The sequence below is a fragment of the Solanum stenotomum genome, chromosome 11 (genome assembly GCF_019186545.1).
Source record: "Solanum stenotomum isolate F172 chromosome 11, ASM1918654v1, whole genome shotgun sequence".
Lineage (NCBI taxonomy): Eukaryota > Viridiplantae > Streptophyta > Magnoliopsida > Solanales > Solanaceae > Solanum > Solanum stenotomum.
In genome coordinates this window covers 50,388,042-50,410,048 of record NC_064292.1, presented here as the reverse complement: position 1 = coordinate 50,410,048, position 22,007 = coordinate 50,388,042, and the positions used below count along the sequence as shown (strand labels likewise).

The 22,007-nt window shown below is 36.8% G+C and overlaps 1 protein-coding gene across 2 annotated transcripts; it reads left to right on the top strand.

Annotated features, from left to right (window-relative positions):
* The first annotated feature begins 1,442 nt into the window (after positions 1-1,442).
* LOC125843590 (uncharacterized) lies at positions 1,443-13,016 on the top strand. Of its 2 annotated transcripts, none has more exons than XM_049522725.1 (15): positions 1,443-1,981; positions 2,224-2,425; positions 3,620-3,894; positions 5,266-5,433; positions 5,525-6,301; positions 6,386-6,477; positions 7,091-7,153; positions 7,263-7,351; positions 7,450-7,515; positions 8,479-9,144; positions 9,391-9,465; positions 9,681-9,751; positions 9,836-9,893; positions 11,263-11,458; positions 12,113-13,016. In XM_049522725.1, exons 1-15 carry the CDS (start codon positions 1,569-1,571, stop codon positions 12,778-12,780), a joined length of 3,879 nt encoding a protein of 1,292 aa, XP_049378682.1. In that variant the 5' UTR covers positions 1,443-1,568; the 3' UTR covers positions 12,781-13,016. The 2 variants fall into 2 exon arrangements, with proteins under 2 accessions (XP_049378682.1, XP_049378681.1); XM_049522724.1 differs by having other exon boundaries at positions 1,444-1,981; positions 2,224-2,452.
* Positions 13,017-22,007: the final 8,991 nt, after the last annotated feature.

The following is a 22,007-nucleotide window of genomic DNA, read 5'->3' as shown; positions in this document are numbered from 1 at the left end:
AATTTTTATTAGTAAATACTTAAATATTTATTTTTTTTTCTAATCAAGGCTCACCTTTGTCCTATAAATAACAAACCACAAACTCCACACCATCAAATTCCATTCATTTCTAGCAATACTTGGCGTCGTTTCATCCTTTTCAGTTCTCAAATCTCCTTCTCGTTTCCCTGAATAGTCGTGAGTCAAAAATCCAACCCTACAACACTCTTGACAATCACATCTTCTTTAACTTATCAATCTTGATTAATCATCGAAAATTTAATAAAGTCGAAATCCAAACCCTACCAACACTTTTTGATATCCCCACACTCATATAGTCATATATATACCTTCTTTATCCTTTTCATCATAAAAAAGAAAATCCAAAAAAAATCATGACTAGACAAGTACACTTTTTGCAAATAACCTGAAAAATCCTTTTTACCCCTAAATTTTAAGCGGGATAAACAAACCGCGTCAACCAAATTAGCCGAAAACGAAAAGAAGAAAAAACAAAAATCAAGCCCACCATTATACTTGTAAGTTTTTTTTTTTTAGTTTCTCTCTCTTAACTCTTTTTTTCCCTTCACTTTATTACTTTCTCTCTCTTCGTTTCATCTTTTCGCTGTATTTTCTCTCTCTTCGATCGCTTCCGATCAGTGAATGCTGGTGTTATGAATTTAACTCGAAATTCAATAGAAAAGTAACTAAACTAGAACACAGTCAATGTTTGTGGAANTTTTGGAGTACTCCGCTTCTATTGTTATTATTGTTGAAGTGGGCTGAGGATTTTTTAATCGTATGCCTTAAATTTAGTCAAAAGTTTCGATTTTATTTATTTTTTACTTCCAACTTTGATTATAGAATTTAGTGTCACTTATGTCTTTAGATAAGATTTCAACTTGTGTAGACGCTATGTCATGTGAGTTTATGTTTTTTATTCTTTGTGCTAATTTTTATTGAACTTTATTGTTCAGTATTGAAAATTAGAAAAGTTAATAGTTCATTGATGAAATGCAGTTTAGTTTACCCAAATAAATAGATAATTTTGTTGGAAACTCAATTAAAACCATAAAATGTTCTAGTGTTTCTTTCGCCAAAATCTAATCTTGGTTGGAATAGTAAAGGATTTTCCTAAACAACAAAAAATTATAAGCGTCTTGCTATTTTTGTAGTTATAATGTGTTAAGATTTTGCAGTGATGAGATTGTTGCTATGTTTTTAGTTGTAATGTGTTAAGCCCTTGGTATGTTTTTAGTTAAAATGTGTTAAGTTCTTGCTGTGAAGAGATTATTTGTGAGGTAATGATTCATAGTTCCCGAACGGTGTGTTAAGTGAAAAGGAAAATTAAATAGTTTCCCATGGGCATTGGCTAGGTCTTAGTCCTGAATTTTGGCGAGCTTTCCTTTCAGAGAATGATGTTTCACTGGATTTTTAGTACTGAGAATCTTTCGCAAAACTGGCATTTGATTGCCTCTTATCTTGTGTCTTTAAAGGTTATAACTTCACTACAAGCTGATCTTTTTTCTGGACCCAATTGTAAACGGGAAGATCTTTGGAGATATAATGCTCTAGTTCTGAGTTTGTAAATGGCTGGAAATGGGAGATTTAACTTAACTCCAGCTAGCAGTGACTCGGGTTTTGTTGGAAGCTACACCAATGGGCCTAAGGGGAGCTATATGGGTCCCAGTATGGACAGGTCTGGGAGTTTCAGAGAGAGTTCAGACACCCGTATATTTGGTTCTGGGAAGAGTGCATCCCGGGGAACTGGTGCAGTTGTGGGTGATTTGCCTTCCCTGTCACAATGCCTGATGCTGGAGCCAATTGTAATGAGTGACCAAAAATATACTCGCTCAGGCGAGTTAAGGAGAATTTTGGGCTTTACTGTTGGGAGCACTTCAGAAAATTCTTTTGGTGCTGCTCATTTGAAGTCTTCACTTCATTTTGGTGATGAATTAAAGAAGTTCAGAGATAGTGTTGCAGAGTCGTGCAACAAAGCTAGGTACTTTTGTCCTCTCAATTAATAAACTAGTTTTCTTTGGACTAATCAGCTCTGTTGCATCCTTCTCCATGGTTTTGTATCTTTACTTGCACTGATCAGCACTGTCCTTCTCTTTCTTGTGTTTGTACTAATTAAACATCTTGGTGGCATTCTTTCTTGAGTATTGGATAAACTTCGATTGAAAGTTACCCTACCTTAAAGTCAAGTTGCATTGCTGAGATGCTGTTTTTTGTTTGGACTAGTGGTAGAGCTAAAAAGCTAGACGAACAATTGCATAAGCTGACAAAATATTCTGAAGGCATACCTTCTAAGAAACAACAGAGGAATGAGCAGTTAACAAATGAGAGATTAGGTGGTTCAAGAACACAGATACATCGAGGCCCTTCAGATCTTGTAACACAGAAGACAGAGGAGCGGCCGAAGAATAGTACTCTTAACAAGCGTGTACGCACATCAGTGGCAGAAACTCGGGTTCGTAATTGATATCATGTTATTTAAATTTGTTGACCTTGGATCAACTACTTTTCGTGACAATTGTATGCTCTATCCAAGAAAAGGAGCTATTTATTGATAAGGCAGCATAATGTTCCCAAAATTATTATTTTCCCCTTATATGTTCTTCTGCATAACCCACATGGTATATATATTTTTTTCGATAAGTAATAACACATAGGATGATGAAAAACTGCTCATAGAGGATTTTACTGAATAACTTGTAGAACAATGGTGTAGACCATAAAAGATATATCGGAGAACGATGTATCTTTGTGCTGGTTTTCTACAATTTGGTATACCTCGTGTATGTGGTTTTTCTCCACAACATCAATAAATTATTTCTTGTAAAAAAGAGAACATCAACAAAACATGGCTTTCATAAAAAAAAGGAAATATGGGAGAAATATTGTTCTTCCACGGCGCTCATGGAAGGAATTACGAAAATCTATTTCATGGGGTATAGAAAGTAGAGGTGTGCATTACATATACTTCATGTTTAGAAAAGATTGGGAATGATGCCAGGGCTGTAAGAGGAAGAGAGATTGTCCCCTAACATGGAATATTATTTATTTTTGTGTAAATAATTAATATGAAGGAAAACTCCTTAAATCTCACGATTTTCAATTAATGAATTAACTGTAAGTAGGAGGAACTCACTTTGTTGCGAGTTCCATTTACAGGCATTGAGAGGTTGGTGTTTCTCAAAATCTTGATTTCTTCTAATTGAACTGCCATTAGATCTTGCAAAGATGGAGGCTCTGTGCCAGGAGGATCATCCTCTGGTTACTCTTCTAATGACAGAGAGAATTGTAGCAGGACAAGATTAAGTGCCATCCGCGGAGCCTTCATTTCTAGTGGGTGGTGCATGATACCAATTGCCTTGTTTCCTCTCTGCACCCTTAAAGGAACCTCTAGATACTCCACAAGTATAAATTATCATTTGGCTGTTTGCTTTCTTCTTTTGTGTTGCAATGGAAAAATTCTTTCTTCTTATGCCCATCATCTAGCATTGCTTGGTTAATGAAATTTTTTCTTTCTGTTGAATGAATACTGTTGGATATTACTTGCTGAGTATTGTAAGCTTCATCTGCTTCTTCTTGTATCAAAACGCCTAGTGATCTTTTCCTTTTCCATATAAATCAGGCGGAGTACCGGAATAGTGCTCTATCCAGGCAGCCTATGATAGTAAAAGATCGAGACATGTTAAAAGATAGCAATGCCGATTCTGATATGTCTGAAGAAAAGATTCGCAGATTGCCAGCTGGAGGTGAAGGTTGGGACAAAAAGATGAAAAGGAAACGATCAGTTGGTGCTGTCATTTCAAGGCCTTCGGAGAATGATGGAGAGCCTAAACGAATGCTGCATCATAGACTTGCCAGTGAACCTGGCTTGTCACCTTCTGATTCCCCTGGTTTCAGGTAAATGTTATTCTGGAATTATCCCCAATAACATCACTTCCATGTTGATGTCATTAAGTTTTATATAAGAATGTTTGGTTGAACTATTTGTCGTCTAAGATGAAGGATAAGTCTCGTTTAGGTTCTCTGGCTTTGTTGAGTTAACACATTAATTTAAGTTTGAACCAATTGATGATGCCTGTTGCTCTCAGTTGTACAAGACTGTAGATGTTTGTAGATGATGGTTTTAGTACAGGATTGCAACTTTCACTTCGAGGAAGTGTTAGGACATTTCTATTCAATATTGTCCAATTCCAGATAGGTTTAAGAAAGTAAAGGAATTACTTCGCATTTTGTTGTAAGATATAGCGGGTAAGTTCATTACTTCATTGAATTGCTGTACTCTTCTAAGGCAGCAGCTTAAGCATTAAGCATCTTGTTTTAGTTGGAATGTGAAGAATAACTTGGGAGAATAACCAGTGAAGAGCAAATGGCCTACCATATCTATTAAGTTGAGTGTCCTCTTTGGTTTATTGCCTTCAAGACAGTCCTCGTCAGATCAAGTACCAGTTCTTTGCGGGTAAGCCTACTAAGTAAGGGAGAGTTGTCTTCTACCCAATGTTATAAAAGGCGCTCTTAAGCCTTGAAGTGAGGCACAAAACGTGTTGAGCGCTTTGCCTCACTTAATTTGCGCTTTAGTGTCGTCATCAAGGTTCTAAGACATACTTTTCTTTGCCAATGAACCTCTTCTAAAGAGACGGCACTAAACAATTGCTATTTCACTTTATCGTTATTATTTTTCAATTTCTTCGTTCATATATTTGTCCTTCATGCTTTTAAATTATTAGTCTTGGACTAGACATATTTGTTGTATTTTTCCCCCCTTGCGCCTTTTTTCATTAAAGCCCACGTTTTATTTGCACTTTGTGCTTAAATCACCAACGGAGCTTAGGACTTTTTTGCGATTTTTTCTTTTGATAACACTGCTTCTACAAGCCTCTAGTGTTTGATTGACATGATTCTAGTTAGAGCTCAGTCAAACAGAATCATTCATTTCCTGTGCCTTCAATCTCTTATTCATTCTTTGTTTTGCTGTTTTTTCGTGTGAATAGTTGTTTTTCACGGCTCTGATAAAAATATTTGTTGTCCAAATGAGAATATTTCAAAAGGAATCACATTTGACCTTTATTTTCTTAGGTTGAGCTAAGGAACTTAAATTGAAATTGGATACATAGATTGATGCTTTATCATGCATTTTTGACTACTGTGATCTTTAGAACATTCTCTCTTCAAGATGCCTTTTTGTTATTTCTCATTTTTGCACGGACTTTGTTACCTAGCACTGGCTTAAGAAGAATAACTATCTATGTTGTAACCAACTCTTTTGCACAGGTCGGGAATATCAAACGCTGCTGGTAGCATTAATAAGTCAGATGGCTCATCACTTGCTGGTTCTAATGCTCGTACAATGCTTAAAAATGAACAGGAAAAGTCTGCTCTTTCTAGGGATCCAACTGCTGGTCTGAATAAAGAGCGGGTGCTGGCAAAAGGAAGCATTAAGTATGTCTTGGTTTGCAATACATTTGTTTTTATCTCCTAACTAATGGGTGTTCTCAGGCTGAATTCTTACTATGTGGTTTTCTTCCTCTAGGTTGAATAGTCATGAGGAGAACCATGCTGTCTGTCCCAGTCCAACAGCAAAAGGGAAGGCCTCAAGGGCACCACGGAGTGGCTCCCTTGCTACTGCTAATTCACCGTCTAACATTCCCCGTTTACCTGGAACCTTGGAAAGCTGGGAACAACCCCCAAATGTCAACAAAAATCTTGCTGTAGGTGGGGCTAATAATCGCAAGCGTCCATTACCCACAGGGTCCTCATCTCCACCCATAACACAATGGATTGGTCAGAGGCCTCAAAAAATTTCTCGTACAAGGAGGGCTAATCTTATCTCACCAGTTTCAAACCAGGACGAGGTGGAGGTGCCATCAGAGGCATGTTCACCTTCTGATTTTGGAGCTAGGTTAACTCCTGGTGTAACAAGTGGTTCTATTCTTTCAAAGGCTGCCAGCAATCTTACGCAAAACCTTAAAGTTAAAGCCGATAGTGTTTTATCCCCTACCAGACTCTCTGAAAGTGAAGAATCTGGTGCTGGTGAAAGCAGATTAAAAGAAAAGGGTGGTGTTACTTGCGAAGGTGAAGAAAAAACTGTAAATACTGTTCAGAGTAATGGGGTGTCTACCTCACATATGAAGAAGAACAAATTTCTTGTCAAAGGAGAAACAGGTGATGGCGTGCGAAGACAAGGCCGAAGTGGAAGAGGATCGGCATTTTCTAGGAGTAGCATTTCTCCTACAAGGGAGAAGTTTGAAAATCAAGTCACAGCGAAACCACTTCGTAACTCGAGGCCGGCTTCAGAAAAGCACGGAAGGTTCTGGTCTTTTTACTGAAGAAATTTCTTGAGCTTTTGCTGTTTCTCTTCTCCAATAACTTAAATCATATTTGATTGTGGCAGTAAGTCAGGCCGTCCTTTGAAAAAGCACTTGGAACGCAAAGGGTTTTCTCGTCTCGGGAATCCTTTGAGCAGTGGTTCTCCTGATTTCACTGGTAAATCCCTCATTTACTTACTTAAATAAATCAAGTACTTCAGTGTAAAATTTTCCTTCACTAATGTGGAGTATGTTTCTTAAATTTTTAATGAACCAGTTTACCCTTTTCCAAGATTTTTCTCCCAGTTTCTAGCAGTCTGTATTTGTCTTTTAATGAACTCATTTGCCTTTATCCATGATTTGGACTTCTAGTTTCTAGCAGTCTCTGTGTGTGCCCACCTCCTTATGTGGTGAAGAATATGGAGGTGGTATGATGTGATTCATTGGAGAAGAGAAAAACTGATTTGTTTTTGTATTTCCTTCTGTTCACTGAAATGTAAAGTCAGTTTTCAGTGCATTATCAGTTTGTTAGAAAGAGCTGGTATTGATTGTGGACAAAGAAATGAAGGGCGTGAAATAAAGGAATAGGAAATGGCTAAACTTGTATCTTTGATACTACTGAACTTGTGTGACCAATTTCCAGTGATTGTTGAGTTCCACTGTTTGATATTTAGGTTATAGTTTTGGTTCTGCCCCTAGTGCGGGCTGACAATTGGCATATTATCTAGGTGGTTCTGGTTTCCCCCCTGCCTCAAACAAATAATATTGCTATCTCATTTTCGATATTTCAGGGGAATCAGATGATGACCGCGAGGAGCTCCTAGCTGCTGCAAACTCGGCATATAATGCAAGTAGTATGTGTCTGACATCAAAATTCTCCTTTCACTCTTTTGTATCCATCTTTTTTTGGTAGGAAAAAATATAAACAATAAGGTACTTAGTTTATTTTGATTGCTGTTGTAGTTCACGCATGTCCAAGTGCATTCTGGAAGACAGTGGATAGACTTTTTGCTTCTGTCAGTGCAGAGGAGAAATCCTACCTTCTGGAACAGGTGACAACTAATGATGATTTTGATTGTACCACACAACTATCTGCTTTTGTCTGATATTAGATGTTTATTAAGTCTTGTTCTTTGATGTTTTTTATCAGCTGAAATCAGCAGAGGAATCTCATGCTAATCTGTCTCAAACTCTTAATCGTTCCAACAATGTTCTGGTACCTACTGATACCTAATTATCTTTATCTTGCATCATAACTTATTTTTAGCAGTGATTTGGTTGGTTGATAGTTTATGCAAAAAGTGGGAGGATAAAACATTTCTCTGTTGGGGATTAAAACTGGCTTCTGGTGGGAGAGCTAGGGCCTTGGGGGGGTGGGGTGGGTGGGGGGCTTAAATCCCTTCACTAACCTCCTTTACACCTTTGTCAGATATTCTCCTCGTAGCTTTTCGGGTTTCAATTTCATTTATATGTTAGCCTCAATCTCTGTGCCACCACCTGAAATTCTTTTTCAAGTGGTTATTTTCTGTTTTTTTTTTTGTTTTTGTTGGGGGGTTTCTGGCATCTTTTTCATTTTGTTGCTTGAAGCACACTACCGTATAAAAGCTTCGTACTGTATTTGAGTGTATTGTTAGTAATTCCTGGTCATTGTTTCTTGAATCAAAATCCAAATTTATAATCTTTCCTTTAAAGCTATCCATAGATAGGAATCTGAAAGTTTACCCCCCTCTAAGTCCTTCACCATAATTTGGGTGTTTGTTAAATCTCCTAATGGACTCCGCACTTTTACTTTTTTTTTTTATCCCTGCTAATTTCAAGAGAGCAACTAACAAAACGGCAGATTTTCTCTAGCCATCTTGTATTTGGAGAATGCGTTCCTTTATATCCTTACTTCTAGTTTTATTGATCTGTATCACATGACATACTTCAGTCACTGTCTAGCTGGAGCTTCCTAGCTGTTACCTCCCCGTACAAGACTGTTTTGTCCCTTTTATGCTTACCATAAAGTGTATGAACGGATTGCCTAGATTATTTATATTAATTAAAATATTCGACATGTCTTGCCAATTCTCATATTTTACTGCTGCCTGTTGGGAACTAAGATTTCATTTTAACAATATATCATATGTTGTTGGCAACTCTGCTTTAGCTAAGTACTTCTTGATGCTTGCTTTCCCAGGGTGGTCATGCTCATGATGGAACTTCTGTTTCTGATTCTCCATCTGTTGAGAAGAACAGATGCATCAAGAATCAAATTGGCTCGAAAGTGTCGTCTGATACAGAACTGGTCGATCAGTTTCATGATTCTATTCTAAGTGCGAAAGTTGACTCAGATAGAATATTTGACAAAGTTGCTCCACTTTACCAAAGAGTACTGTCAGCTCTAATTGTAGAGGATGACATTGAAGAATGTGAAGAAAATGGGTTTGACTTATTTATGTCACCACAGAATGGTCCAGAAAATTTATTGCATGGTGTCATTGATTCTCAGAGTAGAAAAATGAATAGGACAGAAGTTGAGTATGATACAGTTTTTAGTACTCAGATAAAGAAAAATGGGACTGGTAATGAGTTTGTTTCCTGCAATGGATATGGTGTATATCATCGAAACCCTGATGTCCGAGGACCTCAATACAGTGATGAGATGTCACGAGGAGATAATGGATATTTGCATTCAGAGGTTGGGCTGTTTGTAGGCCTTTCTGAATGTGATCCGGATGTACCACAAAGGTTGCAGATTAATAGTTTCGGTATTTCCTCATTTGAACGTCAATATGCACAGATGGCTTTTGATGATAAACTCTTGCTAGAATTGCAGAGCATTGGCCTTTATATTGAACCTGTGGTATGCTTTCTCCAATTGGTAATTTTAAAATGAAGGATATTCTCGTCTTTCATTTGGGCTCTGATTTTGAGATTTCCCCCTATCATTTTCCTTCCTCCATACTTATAAATTTGCATATTTTACTTTGGGTGCGTAAGAGTGAGTATTATTCTCTAGTTGGAACAAAATCATATGCTTTATTTTAACATTTGTACCTAAGATTATTTGATTTTAATTTTACCTTACCTTTTCGCATAATTGTTACAGCCTGGCTTAGATGATAAAGAAGATGAAGTTATCAACCAGGAAATTATGCAGCTGGAAAGGGGACTCTATCAAGAGGTTGTCTTCTGTCATTATTAGTGTCCTAATAATTTACTCATTCTCTGTCTTTTTCCTTGTTTTGTTTGTTGCCAAATATGCCAGCAAATCTAATGTTCTCAAGAACATTGAGAACAGATGGTTGGGACAAAGACCATCTCTTTCAGGTCTATATGGACATCTTTCTTCACATGCTGTATACCACTGAAGTATATCATTTGTTCTATTTCCTGTAGATTGGTAAAAAGAAAACATATATGGAGAAAATATCTAAAGCAATTCAAGAAGGCAAGGACTTGGAAGAATGGTAAGATATTAGATGTCATCAGGTTTGCTTACGTCTCTGCATTTTGGATTCATGTGTGCCTTATAAACTCAACTGAATTTCCAGGGACCCTGAGCAGATTGCAATGAATAAACTTGTTGAGCTGGCTTACAAAAAGCTCTTGGTAAGGGTTGCACTCTTTTATCTGTACGGTCATGATGCGTTTCTTGTACTGTGCTTAATGTTGTAGCGCCTGCTATATTCTCCAAACTTTTATTTTGTGTTCTTGCCGTCCCTTTTTATGTCTTCTCCTGCTACTGCAGCTGTTCTCTTCTAAAGTCCTGTATTTGGTTAGAAGTTTTTGTGGCATCAAGTTTACTCTGAAGAACACTGATTTTCGTTGTGAAATGTTGTGAAGGATATTTATACATAATTACTATATATGATCATTCTAGACTATAAGGAGTATACATTGTTGACCAGAGCATTCATAGATTTGGGAGGAAACTAAAACTCTAGAAGCTTGCTCAAAGTAACTGACTGTGTAATATGTGATCTGAAACACAAATGTGGTATTTCTTTCTATGTTTGAATCCAGTTCTGGTTTTCAGATGGATTAATGTTTGATACATTGAATAAATTCTAAAGTTCAATTATAAGATGCCCATCAAAGAAAATTTGATCCTAGTATAGATTTCTTCAGGTCAATATGATTTTGTTGAAAAAATGTCTATTGTCATGCCCAGAGTTCAAAAAATAAAAAATAAAGAGAAGGGTAGAGGGGTGGGCCCAATAAAAAAGATAGAGCAGGTGATTTATCTCACTCTTGGTATAAAATAAATTTTATAAATAGAACAAAACCAGACACCTAGATGGTGATAGGAAATCACAAGAGTGGGCTCCCCTACACAAAATTTAAAAAGAACAAAGAAAAAAAAGGAAGGGGATGGGCTCTACACTAAAGATATATTCCTGAAGTGAGTTTTGTGTATCTTATATACATCCTGGAGTTTACACCAAAAGTGATTTCTTTTCCCTCAAAACACCCAGTATTCCTTTCTTTCCATAGAAACCCAACTTACACATGCTGGAACAGTTTCCGCTATTGAAGACATTAGGAGATCCACTATTGAATAAGGCGTAGTATAATTAAAATGATGCAACTTTATTTCACCAATCAAAAGAATTATGAAACTTTATTAGTTTTCTTTGCTATATTTCTTAACATACCTTTATCTCCGGCAAAGGATGTTGGCAACTTACATATATATTGTGTACTCAACTATAGTTCACTAGCTAGCGTACTGACATTGCTACTGACAAATCCTAGAGAATTCATACACAAACATGGCTGAAGTGAATCAATCATGTAATGTTTTGACCCTTTATCTGTTTATGGTAACCTGATTTTTGGGAATTTGAATTTATTTATCCTTATGCTGTGCAGATATTAGTTACTGGAGATTTCATAATTAACTTACTACAGCATATGGATGTGATACAACTTAGTGATTCAGATTAATAACTACATATCTTTTGGATTAATTTGACAGGCGACTCGAGGAACTCTAGCTTCCAAAAATGGGATTCCTAAGGTGTCAAAACCTGTTGCATTGTCTTTTGCAAAGAGAACACTTTCCAGGTGTCGGAAGTTTGAGGATAGTAGAACTAGTTGCTTTAGTGAGCCAGTGCTCCATGACATTATTTTTGCCGCACCTCCTCGTATTAATGAGGCAGATCTTTTGGCAGGTAAGCAGTTGCTAATAAAACTTTTCATTATCGAGTTAAGTTATCATGTATATTGGAATGACACTGTGCTGACTATGCTTTGACAACTTTGAGTAGTCACAATATTTTCTATTTCCTTTAGCTATGGGTCAACCAAATATGTTGGTTTTTGTTTTAACAAAAGGTTTTTTTCTTTCTATAAAATTATAATGTGATCTTCTTATGCTTTAATATCTTTCGTTTATGTTTTGCACGTTTTCTTCTTCTTAGCTGGGTAGTAATTATTGGCACCATTTCTAACAAAAGCTCATTTTTAAATACAAATTGTTCCTTCATCTTCACATGCTCAAGTAATTTTAGTTTTGTACTCCCTCCATACCATTTTATGTGAGGTAGTTTGATTTGGCACGGAGTTTAAGAAAGAAAGGAAGTCTTTTAAAACTTGTGGTCCAAAATGAATGAAATAAATTTGTGTGGCTGTAAATCATTTCAGTAAGGGTAAAATAGACATTTTATAGTCAAATTGTTACTTCATATAGAAATGTGTCATTCTTTTTGGGGGACTGACTAAAAAGGAAAGTAAGTCACATAAATTGGGACAGAGGGAGTATGTGTTTTGCTAGTTTTGCCCTTATCAGATGTGCTGTAATAGCTGACATTTCTCCTGTTACACAGGCTCGTGCCCTGTTAGAGCTGATGGTGTTCTGGTTGATCCATATGAAAGGTTCAATCATCAATCTGATCATGCTTTTGCTAAAAATGGGCCGATATTAAATAGAGGGAGGAAAAAAGAAGTACTGCTTGATGATGTTGGCACTGGTGCTGCTTTCAGAGCCACTTCTACTCTTGGTGGAACACTTCTAGGTGGTGCCAAAGGAAAGAGAAGCGAAAGAGATAGGGATTCTTTAGCGAGAAATGCAAATGCAAAAGCTGGGCGTTCACTGGGGAACTCCAAGGGTGAGCGCAAAACAAAAACAAAGCCCAAGCAGAAGACAGCTCAGCTTTCTACATCCGTAAGTGGATCTTTTAACAAATTCACGGGGATCGCGACACATCCAGTTTACCCTTCTGCTAATGGTTCTGGAGAATTGGTCAATGCTAGTGGTAATAGAAAAAGAGAGGGTGATGTTAATTCATCAATGGAGAGGAAAGAATCTGCCGACGGCATGAATTTGCCACTGAATGACATTGATGCGATAGAAGATCTAGGCGTAGAATCTGAGCTTGGGGCGCCTCAAGATTTCAATTCTTGGTTCAACTTTGATGTTGATGGTTTGGCAGAAGAAAATTGTGACGGACTTGAAATACCAATGGACGACCTTTCTGAGTTAAATATGTTCTAACAGTGACTGCTCATTGTACATTCTTATGGACTATTTAACTGTTCAGTAGAGAATGATCTTTTGCTTGTTCAAGAAGTGATAGGTTAAGAGATCTCTGGCCAATTGGCACTTGTAATTATGGCCATTTTTGTATACTTATTTGAAGGGAATGCTAGAAAGTCCTCATTGTTTAAATTCAGGCAATGTTTCCTTGTAAACTAATTAGCAAAGATTGCAAGGGCAATTTTGTTTGATCATCTTTTGTAGTGTTTCCTGATCCTTTTCCTAATTTATTGCAGTTTTGACATTTTTACCTGGTTAATATTATGTTTTCTTAAAGCTTGTATATGAGCATAAGAATCTGACACTTGGCTATTCAGTCTTTTGGTTTTGCTAAGCCTTCACTAACTGTCTGCAGCTCATAAGTCCGGGACTACACTGTAATCTTATATGTAATTTCTTAACTTCTTGATTATCATTTTTTAGTTGCAGATGAATGCTGATAAGTACCGTGAGCATATTCACCTGTCAAAACAGTCGCTTCTTCCTTAGCAGATGCTAATAGTATCTCACCAGCCAAGTACTGGTCAGCCTGAGAAATGTTTGGTTAGGTAGCTGACAGGTAACTCATCCTTTACCTTAACCAAACTTTGATAAAGTGAGTCACAACTTTAACTTACACATTTCTCAGTTGTGATTCTTCTCCCTCGCATTATACATTTATAAATACTTGTAAACATACTCCTTAATCCATCCAGTTTGTTTCTAGAACATTTCTCTGGTTTCTGGACATGCACAATTAATTAAGATTGTTTAAATAAATAAATTATTGAATTGCTGAGTATCCAGTTTTTGTTGTGCAGTCCTTCGTTGATGATTAAGTACCAAACTATGCAGATAGATTGCATTTTCATCATGTGTTCTGTGTTGCTTACTTATCTTCTTTAAAAACAGATTTTTGCTTTTAAGACTGAATTGCTGTACTTTCTATTATATATGCCCAATGACATCTTTGATGACTATGTACCAAAGCTTTGGTAAGAATGCTTGCTTGATTGTGTTGCTATCCGGTGCACGAATTCCATTGATCTAGGAGGTACACAGTTACCATTTTCTGTAACATGGTGTTACTTGTGTGTATATATTTTGGGAACTTAGAGGAAAAAGAAAAATAAAGCCTTGCCAAGGTTGGAAATAATTGATTACGGTGCAAGGGGCAATAAGAATGAGGAACAGACCGAAGCAGAATTGAATTCAATCGAAAGGGAGTTGGAGGAGGCTCCAAAAGCGGAAGAGAACCCTTCGGGGTGGCCCAGTGGTTTGAGCTTTGAGCTTGGGACTTCCATGTTGGAGGTCTGAAGTTCGAAACCCCTTGCCAGCGAAAGCAAGGGGTTTGCCTTCTGGGTCGAGCTCGTCGCACCAGGCTTGCCTTGTGCGGGTTACCTCTCCTATGTGGTTTGTGAGCTATTGCATAGGAGCGGGGGTTTTACCTTGTGCGCACCCAAAGGGTAGCGGCTGCGGGTTTCCCTTGTCATCAAAAAAAAAAAAAAAGTGGAAGAGATCTCATGGAGACAAAATTCTAGGTGTCTATGGATCAAACATGATGAAAGAAATATAAAGTTTTTTTCACAAACAGGCCAATGCACACAAGATATATAATTGTATTGACTAAATAGTAATTGATGAGGAACTGGTGGATGATGAGAAGGTCATAACGGATCACATCCAAGACTTTTATGACTAATTATTCAGGGAAACAGAAGAATGGAGACTGAGTTGGGAAGATGAGAACTTAAGTAGGCTCCCTGAAGATGAGAAGGAATGGCTGCAGATAATTTTACTGTATAGGAGTTAGAAGTTGTCATTAAATCCTTCAAAGGAGACAGCTCCAGGCCCAGATAGTTTTGAACTTCATCTTTTAAAAGATGCTGGAACACAGTGAAGGATCACATCTGGAGAACAGTGGAAGCATTCTATCAGAAAAGATCTTTTGTTTAAAGCTTAAATGCCACAACATTGTCACATTAATCTCCAGGCACTGATAAGCTCAAATGGGGACACCAGAAAGGAGTTTATACAGTCGAGGAAGGGTATCAACAGTTGTGCTCTAGAAACCCCGTGATAGCTAACTGGCCCTGGAAACTCATCTGGAGGACCAAGCTACCACCTAAGGTAGTTTTTTTACCTGGATAGCTCTATATGAGGCATGTCTCACCCAAGACAACATACAGAAAAGAAAAATCCAAGTCCCAAACAGATGCTATATGTGCAAAAAAGAGGCTGAAATGCCAGACACCTTCTTCTTCATTGTGAGGTGGCCTCAGAATTATGGAGCATGTTTTTTTGTCTCTCTGGCATCAATTGGACCACACCCCTCACTGTTAAGGATGCATATGAGAGTTGGAGTCTATGGAAAGTTGACAAAACCATCAAGAAGATCTGGATTATGATACCTGCCTGTATTTTTTGGTGTATTTGGTTAGAGAGGAACAAGAGACGTTTTGATGGAGAGTCAACTGCTTTAGGCATTTTGAAGACTAGGTGCACTGAAAATTTGTTTAGTTGGACCAACTTGTATCCTGCTGTTAATGCAGAATAACTTCAGGATTTTACTAACTCATTAGCTCTGGCCAAAGATGCCTGATGAATGGAGGTGGAGTACAATTGTTCCGTTGTATAAGAACAAGGGTGATATCCAAAACTGTAATAACTACAGGGGTATCAAACTGCTAACCCATACTATGAAGTTTTGGGAAAGAGTGGTGGAGATGAGGGTGAGAAGAGGGGTGTCCATTTCTGAGAACCAGTTTGGATTCATGCCGGGGCGATCGACTACCGAAGCCATTCATCTTATGCGAAGAATGGTAGAAAAATATAGAGAAAGGAAGAGAGACCTACATATGGTGTTCATTGACCTGGAAAAGGCCTATGACAAAGTACCGAGGAATGTCCTCTGGAGGTTCTTGGAGGCTAAAGGTGTCCCGATGATTTATATTAGGGCGATAAAGGACATGTACGGTGGAGCCAAGACTCGGGTTAGAACGGTTGGAGGAGACTCGGAACATTTCCCAGTTGAGATGGGGCTGCATCAGGGATCTGTCCTTAGCCCTTTTCTATTTGCTTTGGTAATGGATGAGTTGACGCGGTCTATTCAGNACCCTCCCCAGACCCCACTTTGTGGGATTTCACTGGGTATGTTGTTGTTGTTGATTAGCTCTGGCTTAGATAGTTTGTATAGTTAGCTAGAGATTTTTTTGTAAGCTCAAATGCCATATCTTGTAAATTTAGCATCTTGATGCTGTTATTAATACCACTTATCTTATCAAAAAAAGAAGGGGTAGTTGAGGTGAAAGGTTTCAGGCGCATCAGTCTGTTAGGGAGTATTTATAGGATAATTGCTAAACTTTTGGCAGAAAGGATCAAGCTTGTGATTGATTAGCTATTTTCAGCCAATCAGAATGCTTTTATTTAGGGAGGCAAATAACTGATGCAGCTATAGTGGCCAATGAATGTCTTGATCATCTATTGAAGTCAAAAAAGAAAGGGATAGCTTGTAAGCTTGATCTAGAAAAGGCTTATGACCATGTCAATTGGTCGTGTCTGCAAAATATTTTGAAACAGAATAAATTTTGGTGATAAATGGATTGGATGGATCAGGTATTGCATAACCACTGTTAGTGTTTCCTTTATGATCAGAGGGAGCCCACATGGTTTCTTTAAATCTTAAAGAGGATTGAGACTAGGAGATCCGTTAACTCCTTATTTCCTTACTTTGGTGATGGAAGTTCTTAGCATGATGATAAGGACGGCAGAAAATTTTGGCTGGATAAAAGGAATGAGCTTTGGAAGAACTGGTGGTGATAGTGTGACTGTTTCCCATATTCTATATGCTGATGATACCCTACTGTTGTGTGAAGCAGATAGAACGCATTTCTTGTATCTCAGATTTATCTTTAGCCTGGTGATGGCTTCAAAGGCCAGAAGAATCCCTCCAAAAAAAAAAGTAAATGAAATGCTTTCTATCTCAGATTCTATATGCTGATGATACCCTATTGCTGGAGGTGGGCATGGAGCTAACATCACCAGATTGGAGGTGGGCATGGAGCTAACATTAAATTCTGGACAGATCTATGGGTTGGTGATGCATGCCGGAAGGACAAATTCCCTACTTTATTCAATTGCTCAACAAAAAGGAATGGCAATGTGGCAGATTTTCTCTCAAATTCTGGTTGGCAGCAAGAGTTTAGAAGGAATTTGAATGATTGGGAGGTAGAGGACTGCCAGTTGCTTCAACAAAATAGAATCAGAATCAGGCTAGCAGGCAAGGACAAAAAATTTCTCAGATAGGAATTGCTACAGACTGTTAACAAAGGAGCCAGGTCAACATTGGTGGGTTGCAACATAGGGGGTATGTTTAACAAAATAATCTGCAAAAAAGGGGATTCATATTTATGTAATAGATGCTACTTGTGTGGAGACTGATTGACGAGAACCGAGGTGGAGTTAACGCTAAGCTTAAAATTTGGAGGCAGACCTTGAGTCTAAAGGGTTCAGGTTGAGTAGAACCATGATAGAATACTTGGAATGCAAGTTTAGTGACTTAACGTTTGAGGTTGGCGTGAAAGTGAGGCTTGATACACTAATCATTTAGCAGAGAGGAAGTTTCAAGTATTGGGTCTATTATCCAAGGAAATGGGGAGATTGACGATGATGTCACACATTGTATAGGTGCATGGTGGATGAAATAGAGGCTCGGATTTGGAGTCATGTGTGATAAGAAGGTTCCACAAAAAGTTAGAGGGAAGTTCTTCAGAGCGGTGGTTAAATCGGCTATGCTGTATGGAGCAGAGTGTTAGCCAGTCAAGAACTTTGTTTAGAAGATGAAAATTGTGTAGATGAGGATGTTGAGATAAATATGTGGGCATAACAAGAGAAGTGACATTATGAATGAAGATACTCGGGACAAGGTAGCAGTGAGGTGGACAAGATGTGGGAAATGAGACTAAGATGGTTTGGGCATGTGCACAAGAGATGCATGGAGGCCCTAGTGCAGAGTTGTGAGATGTTGGCTATGGATGGATGCAAGAGAGGTAGAGGTAGATCGAAAAAATATTGGGGAGAGGTGATTAGATAGGACATGGCGTAACTTCAGCTTATCGAGGACATGATCTTAGATAGGAGGTTATGGAGGACACAAATTAGGGTAAAATAGTTAAGCGCCGTCTCTCGCTTATTCTTCTGTACTATTAGCCATACTTTTAGTCTTAGTATTACTCTTGTAGTTTCTTGTCCTTTGTGTTTGGTTACTATCTGTTGTTTTTTGTATTTCCATTGTCGTTTTATCTTGTTAATGACTATTGTTTAGGATGATTCGTCAATTCGTGTATAATTTTCTTCTCTGACTTCTTTATTTCTGTTCTTTCTTTCTCTTTACTGCTTTGGACTGTTTTTTTCCTTGAGCTGTGGGTCTATCAGAAACAACCTCTCTACCTTAAGGTAGAGGTAAGATTTGCGTACACTTTACCCTCCCCAGGCCCTTGTGGGATTACATTGGGTATGTTGTTGTTGCCGTTGTATGCTCTACTTGTGTCAAGAAGATCAAGAAATAGTGGAGTACCTGTTTATCCATTACAGAGTTTCCAACAATGCTGGAATTATTTCTAAGCATCTCTGGTATTGCATGGGTGATGCCTCAGAATGTGAGAGGTTTAATACAAAGTTGGCAACAACAGGCAAGTTACTCACAAAGAGAATAAGCAGAGATACGAAGGACTATTCCACTGTGAATTTCTGGACAATATGGCTGGAAAGGTACAAGGCCTGTTTTTAAGAACATAGATCTCCAATTTTTAGGGTAAAAGATAGTTGTTTGCAGAATCTATTCTTCTGGTGTAGAAGTAGTTCAATAGGTAGTTTGAACCAATTAATGGATTTCCTAGATTTGTTAGGAAGGAAAGTCTGGTAGCCTGTTTTTCTTTTTGGAGTTTTTTTGTTGTTTATGTAACCTTTTATTATCTTCTTGGTACCCTTTTAATAAAACTTTTACCTTATAAAAAAATCTTTAGTAACTTGCTGGATAGTTTGTTGTAGTTGAAGGTGAAGACATCTTTAATTTATCTAGATTTTGGTGCTTTACTACCATATTAGTCAAGATCCTTTTTAGTTGAGTGGAGTGATCTTGTTCTCTCAATTACTTGACTTGTAATTTCAAATTTTCTATATTAGTAGTTCTTTTCCTTATCTCCTTTTGTACTAGTTGGTTTCTTTGATACCCCAGCGAAGCCAGCTGAAGGAAGGTCATCTTACTGTCCCCTTATTCGCTGAAGCACACACACTTGGTTACAGTTGCTTATCTGTAAGTAACTTCTTTATGTAACAGCACCAAATTTGGTTCTCCAGGGAACTGTATGAAGATTTCGATCTTGCCTTTGAGGCCGATCAATTTTTTTAGTTTACGTGTTCTGAATCACAATCTTTTTTCGCTTATTGTGTTTTTGGATTAATTATTTATACATACTGAATAATTTTCTTAATCCAAATACAGGTTTGAGCCAAAGCTACTGGATTCTGTCAACTTGTAGCTCCATGGATGAGTCCTCCCACTGGCTGCTTGTTACATTTCATTGAATCACAGGATTGCTCAGACATCCATCCTCTTTACGCTTTGCCTGCCCTAACCATCTGTTAACTGGCAGGTAGAGGCTTATCTATGTGATTTGATACGCTTGTTGGTTATCGAAACTTTTTCTCAATTGTTATGCTTTGCCACTTTTTACATCATAATATAATCACATACGCATGAATTGCTGCGTTTTTCACTTTTTATATGATAATAGCAACGACTTCCGCTTTTTCATTAGTTCATTTTTTTTTTTTTTTTTTTGTGTTCTAATTTGTCTATGAGAAAGTTAAATTAATTATATTAATTGTCATGTCCTTTAATTATATATATTTGCCTTAATAATGTGATGCCTTATACATTTACTCTGTGAAGTTGATGTGTATAATTAAAGAAGATATATTTTATGTGATTTGCTTAATTATCTTACAGACGATCAATAACATATGTAATTTTTTTTAAAGCATCTGAATACTTATTAGAAATTAAAATATTAAATTAAAAATATGAATATTTTGACATTTTATGTTTTTACTTTTTAAAGATGATGACTATGTATGAAGCCTTAAATTTGTGGTTTTGAGGCCGCCCATGCTGGCCAATCAAACTTGGGTGGCATAGATTGATTTCTGGGGCATTCACGTGAGACTTCAGCCTCGGTAGAGTTTACAAGCGGAGTCAGTCTGTGTAACATTTACTATCTCCATTTTATAATAATTTCTCCGTCTTAAAATTAGTGTTACTTAATAAAATCATGCATGCACTATCATTCTATCGAGGTAGTATAATATCTCTTCGTTCACTTGTTGTTTAGTTTGAAATATTTTTAAAAAAGTAATAAATAAAATAATATAATTTAGGTCGTTTTTAATTATTAAGTATTACTTATAAACTGATAAATTACTTTTTGATTTTTCAAACTAAATAAATAAAAATGGACATCAATGTTCAATAAAGTGAACAAGTAAAAATAGACGGAAAGAGGTGGTTAAGTTCTGAAGGGCAAAATGGTCACACTATTCCCACCCCTCTATCTATATTATAGGAGTTTTCTCATTTGATAGCTTCATCCAAAGATATTAGAAAGCATTACCAAAAAAGGATGATCAAGATGGAGAGGAAGACTTTTGGGCTTTTGTTCCTTCTCATTGTATTTGCATCACGTAATTAGTCTTTTTCCCATTATATATTTTGTGAATCCAAGTTAATGATATATGGTTTCTAAATTTTTTCGATATACATAATACACTGTCCAAAATGTGTGTTTTACTATGAGTTTGATACTTCTATTTTCTTTTTAAAAATTTAAAATGACCAGTAGATAGTCGAGCATTGTCGTGCTTTACCTCAAAGAGGTAGGAGCTAGCTTGATCATCTCCTATTTGTAATTAACAATAGTTTTTGCTTAGTTTCTTATTCTCTAACGATGCTAGTTGTTGTTTCTTCTGCTTTGTATCTTGTTATTTGACTATCATATTTTACTTGTGATGAAAACTTCTTTTTTGAGTCGAGGTCTATCAAGAACAACTTCTTTACCTACAAAGGTAAAAAATAAGATCTGTGTATATTGTATTCTCTCCAGATTTTACTGAATATGTTATTATTATTATTATTATTATTATTATTATTATTATTATTATTATTATTATTATTATTGTTATTTAAAAATTTAACTTATACGTATATCGACATCTAAAAGACTTTAATTTTAGACTTTCGAATTTTGTGCATGTAGAAATAGGAATCCGACAAGTGGAGGGAAGAGTGTGCATCTCACAAAGCCATCGGTACCGCGGCCCATGCGTCCTTGACCACAATTGTGCTATCATTTGCCGCAACGAAGGCTTCTCTGGCGGAGACTGCATTGGCTGGCGCCGAAGATGTTTCTGCACTAAGCTATGCTAATAGTAGAGAATCGTAGTAGCTCAGTTGTTTGACTACGTGAACTTGTTCAATTTCTAATTTCCGTTGTTCCCGTGCTATCTTTAGTTTATTGTCCCTTTCTTCTTGTTTTTCGTTTTGGTACTCACTCTATTACAATTTGTTTGTTTATTTCTTTTGGTTCAAAAAGAATCCCCCCTAATTTGTCTATTTTTTAATTTAAAAATCTCATATGATACGTTTAAGATGGACATCTTGATATATACATTACACACATTTTAAATTTAAGATTAGAAGATTCAATTTTTTTTTTATCTTCTTAAATTTCGTATCGAGTTAAACTAAGACAAACAAATTGAAACAAAATCGTCGTATTTTACGGAAGTTGGTAATCTACTAATCTGTGTGTTCAAAAATTCAAACTTAATGTCAAAAGAAATAACATAAATAGAGATTATCACTTGATCCAAGCTTATAATTAAATTAAAAGCAGTAAATTTGTCCGCCTTGTTGAATTTAAATACTAAAATTTTTCTATTAAAAGAATAAAATAACACATGATAAGAAAGAAAAGTAAATCAAAATGTACAAAAAAACGTCACCAATGTTGTACAATTGTTAGCAAAATTTATCTCACATCGGACACAAGCTGTAAAATGAACAGTTTCGGCCCGTATTTAAAGTTGGCTCCAGCCAATCAGTCAAATCACGCACATAACGAACTATTCTTTCGCCTTTTACTAAAGAA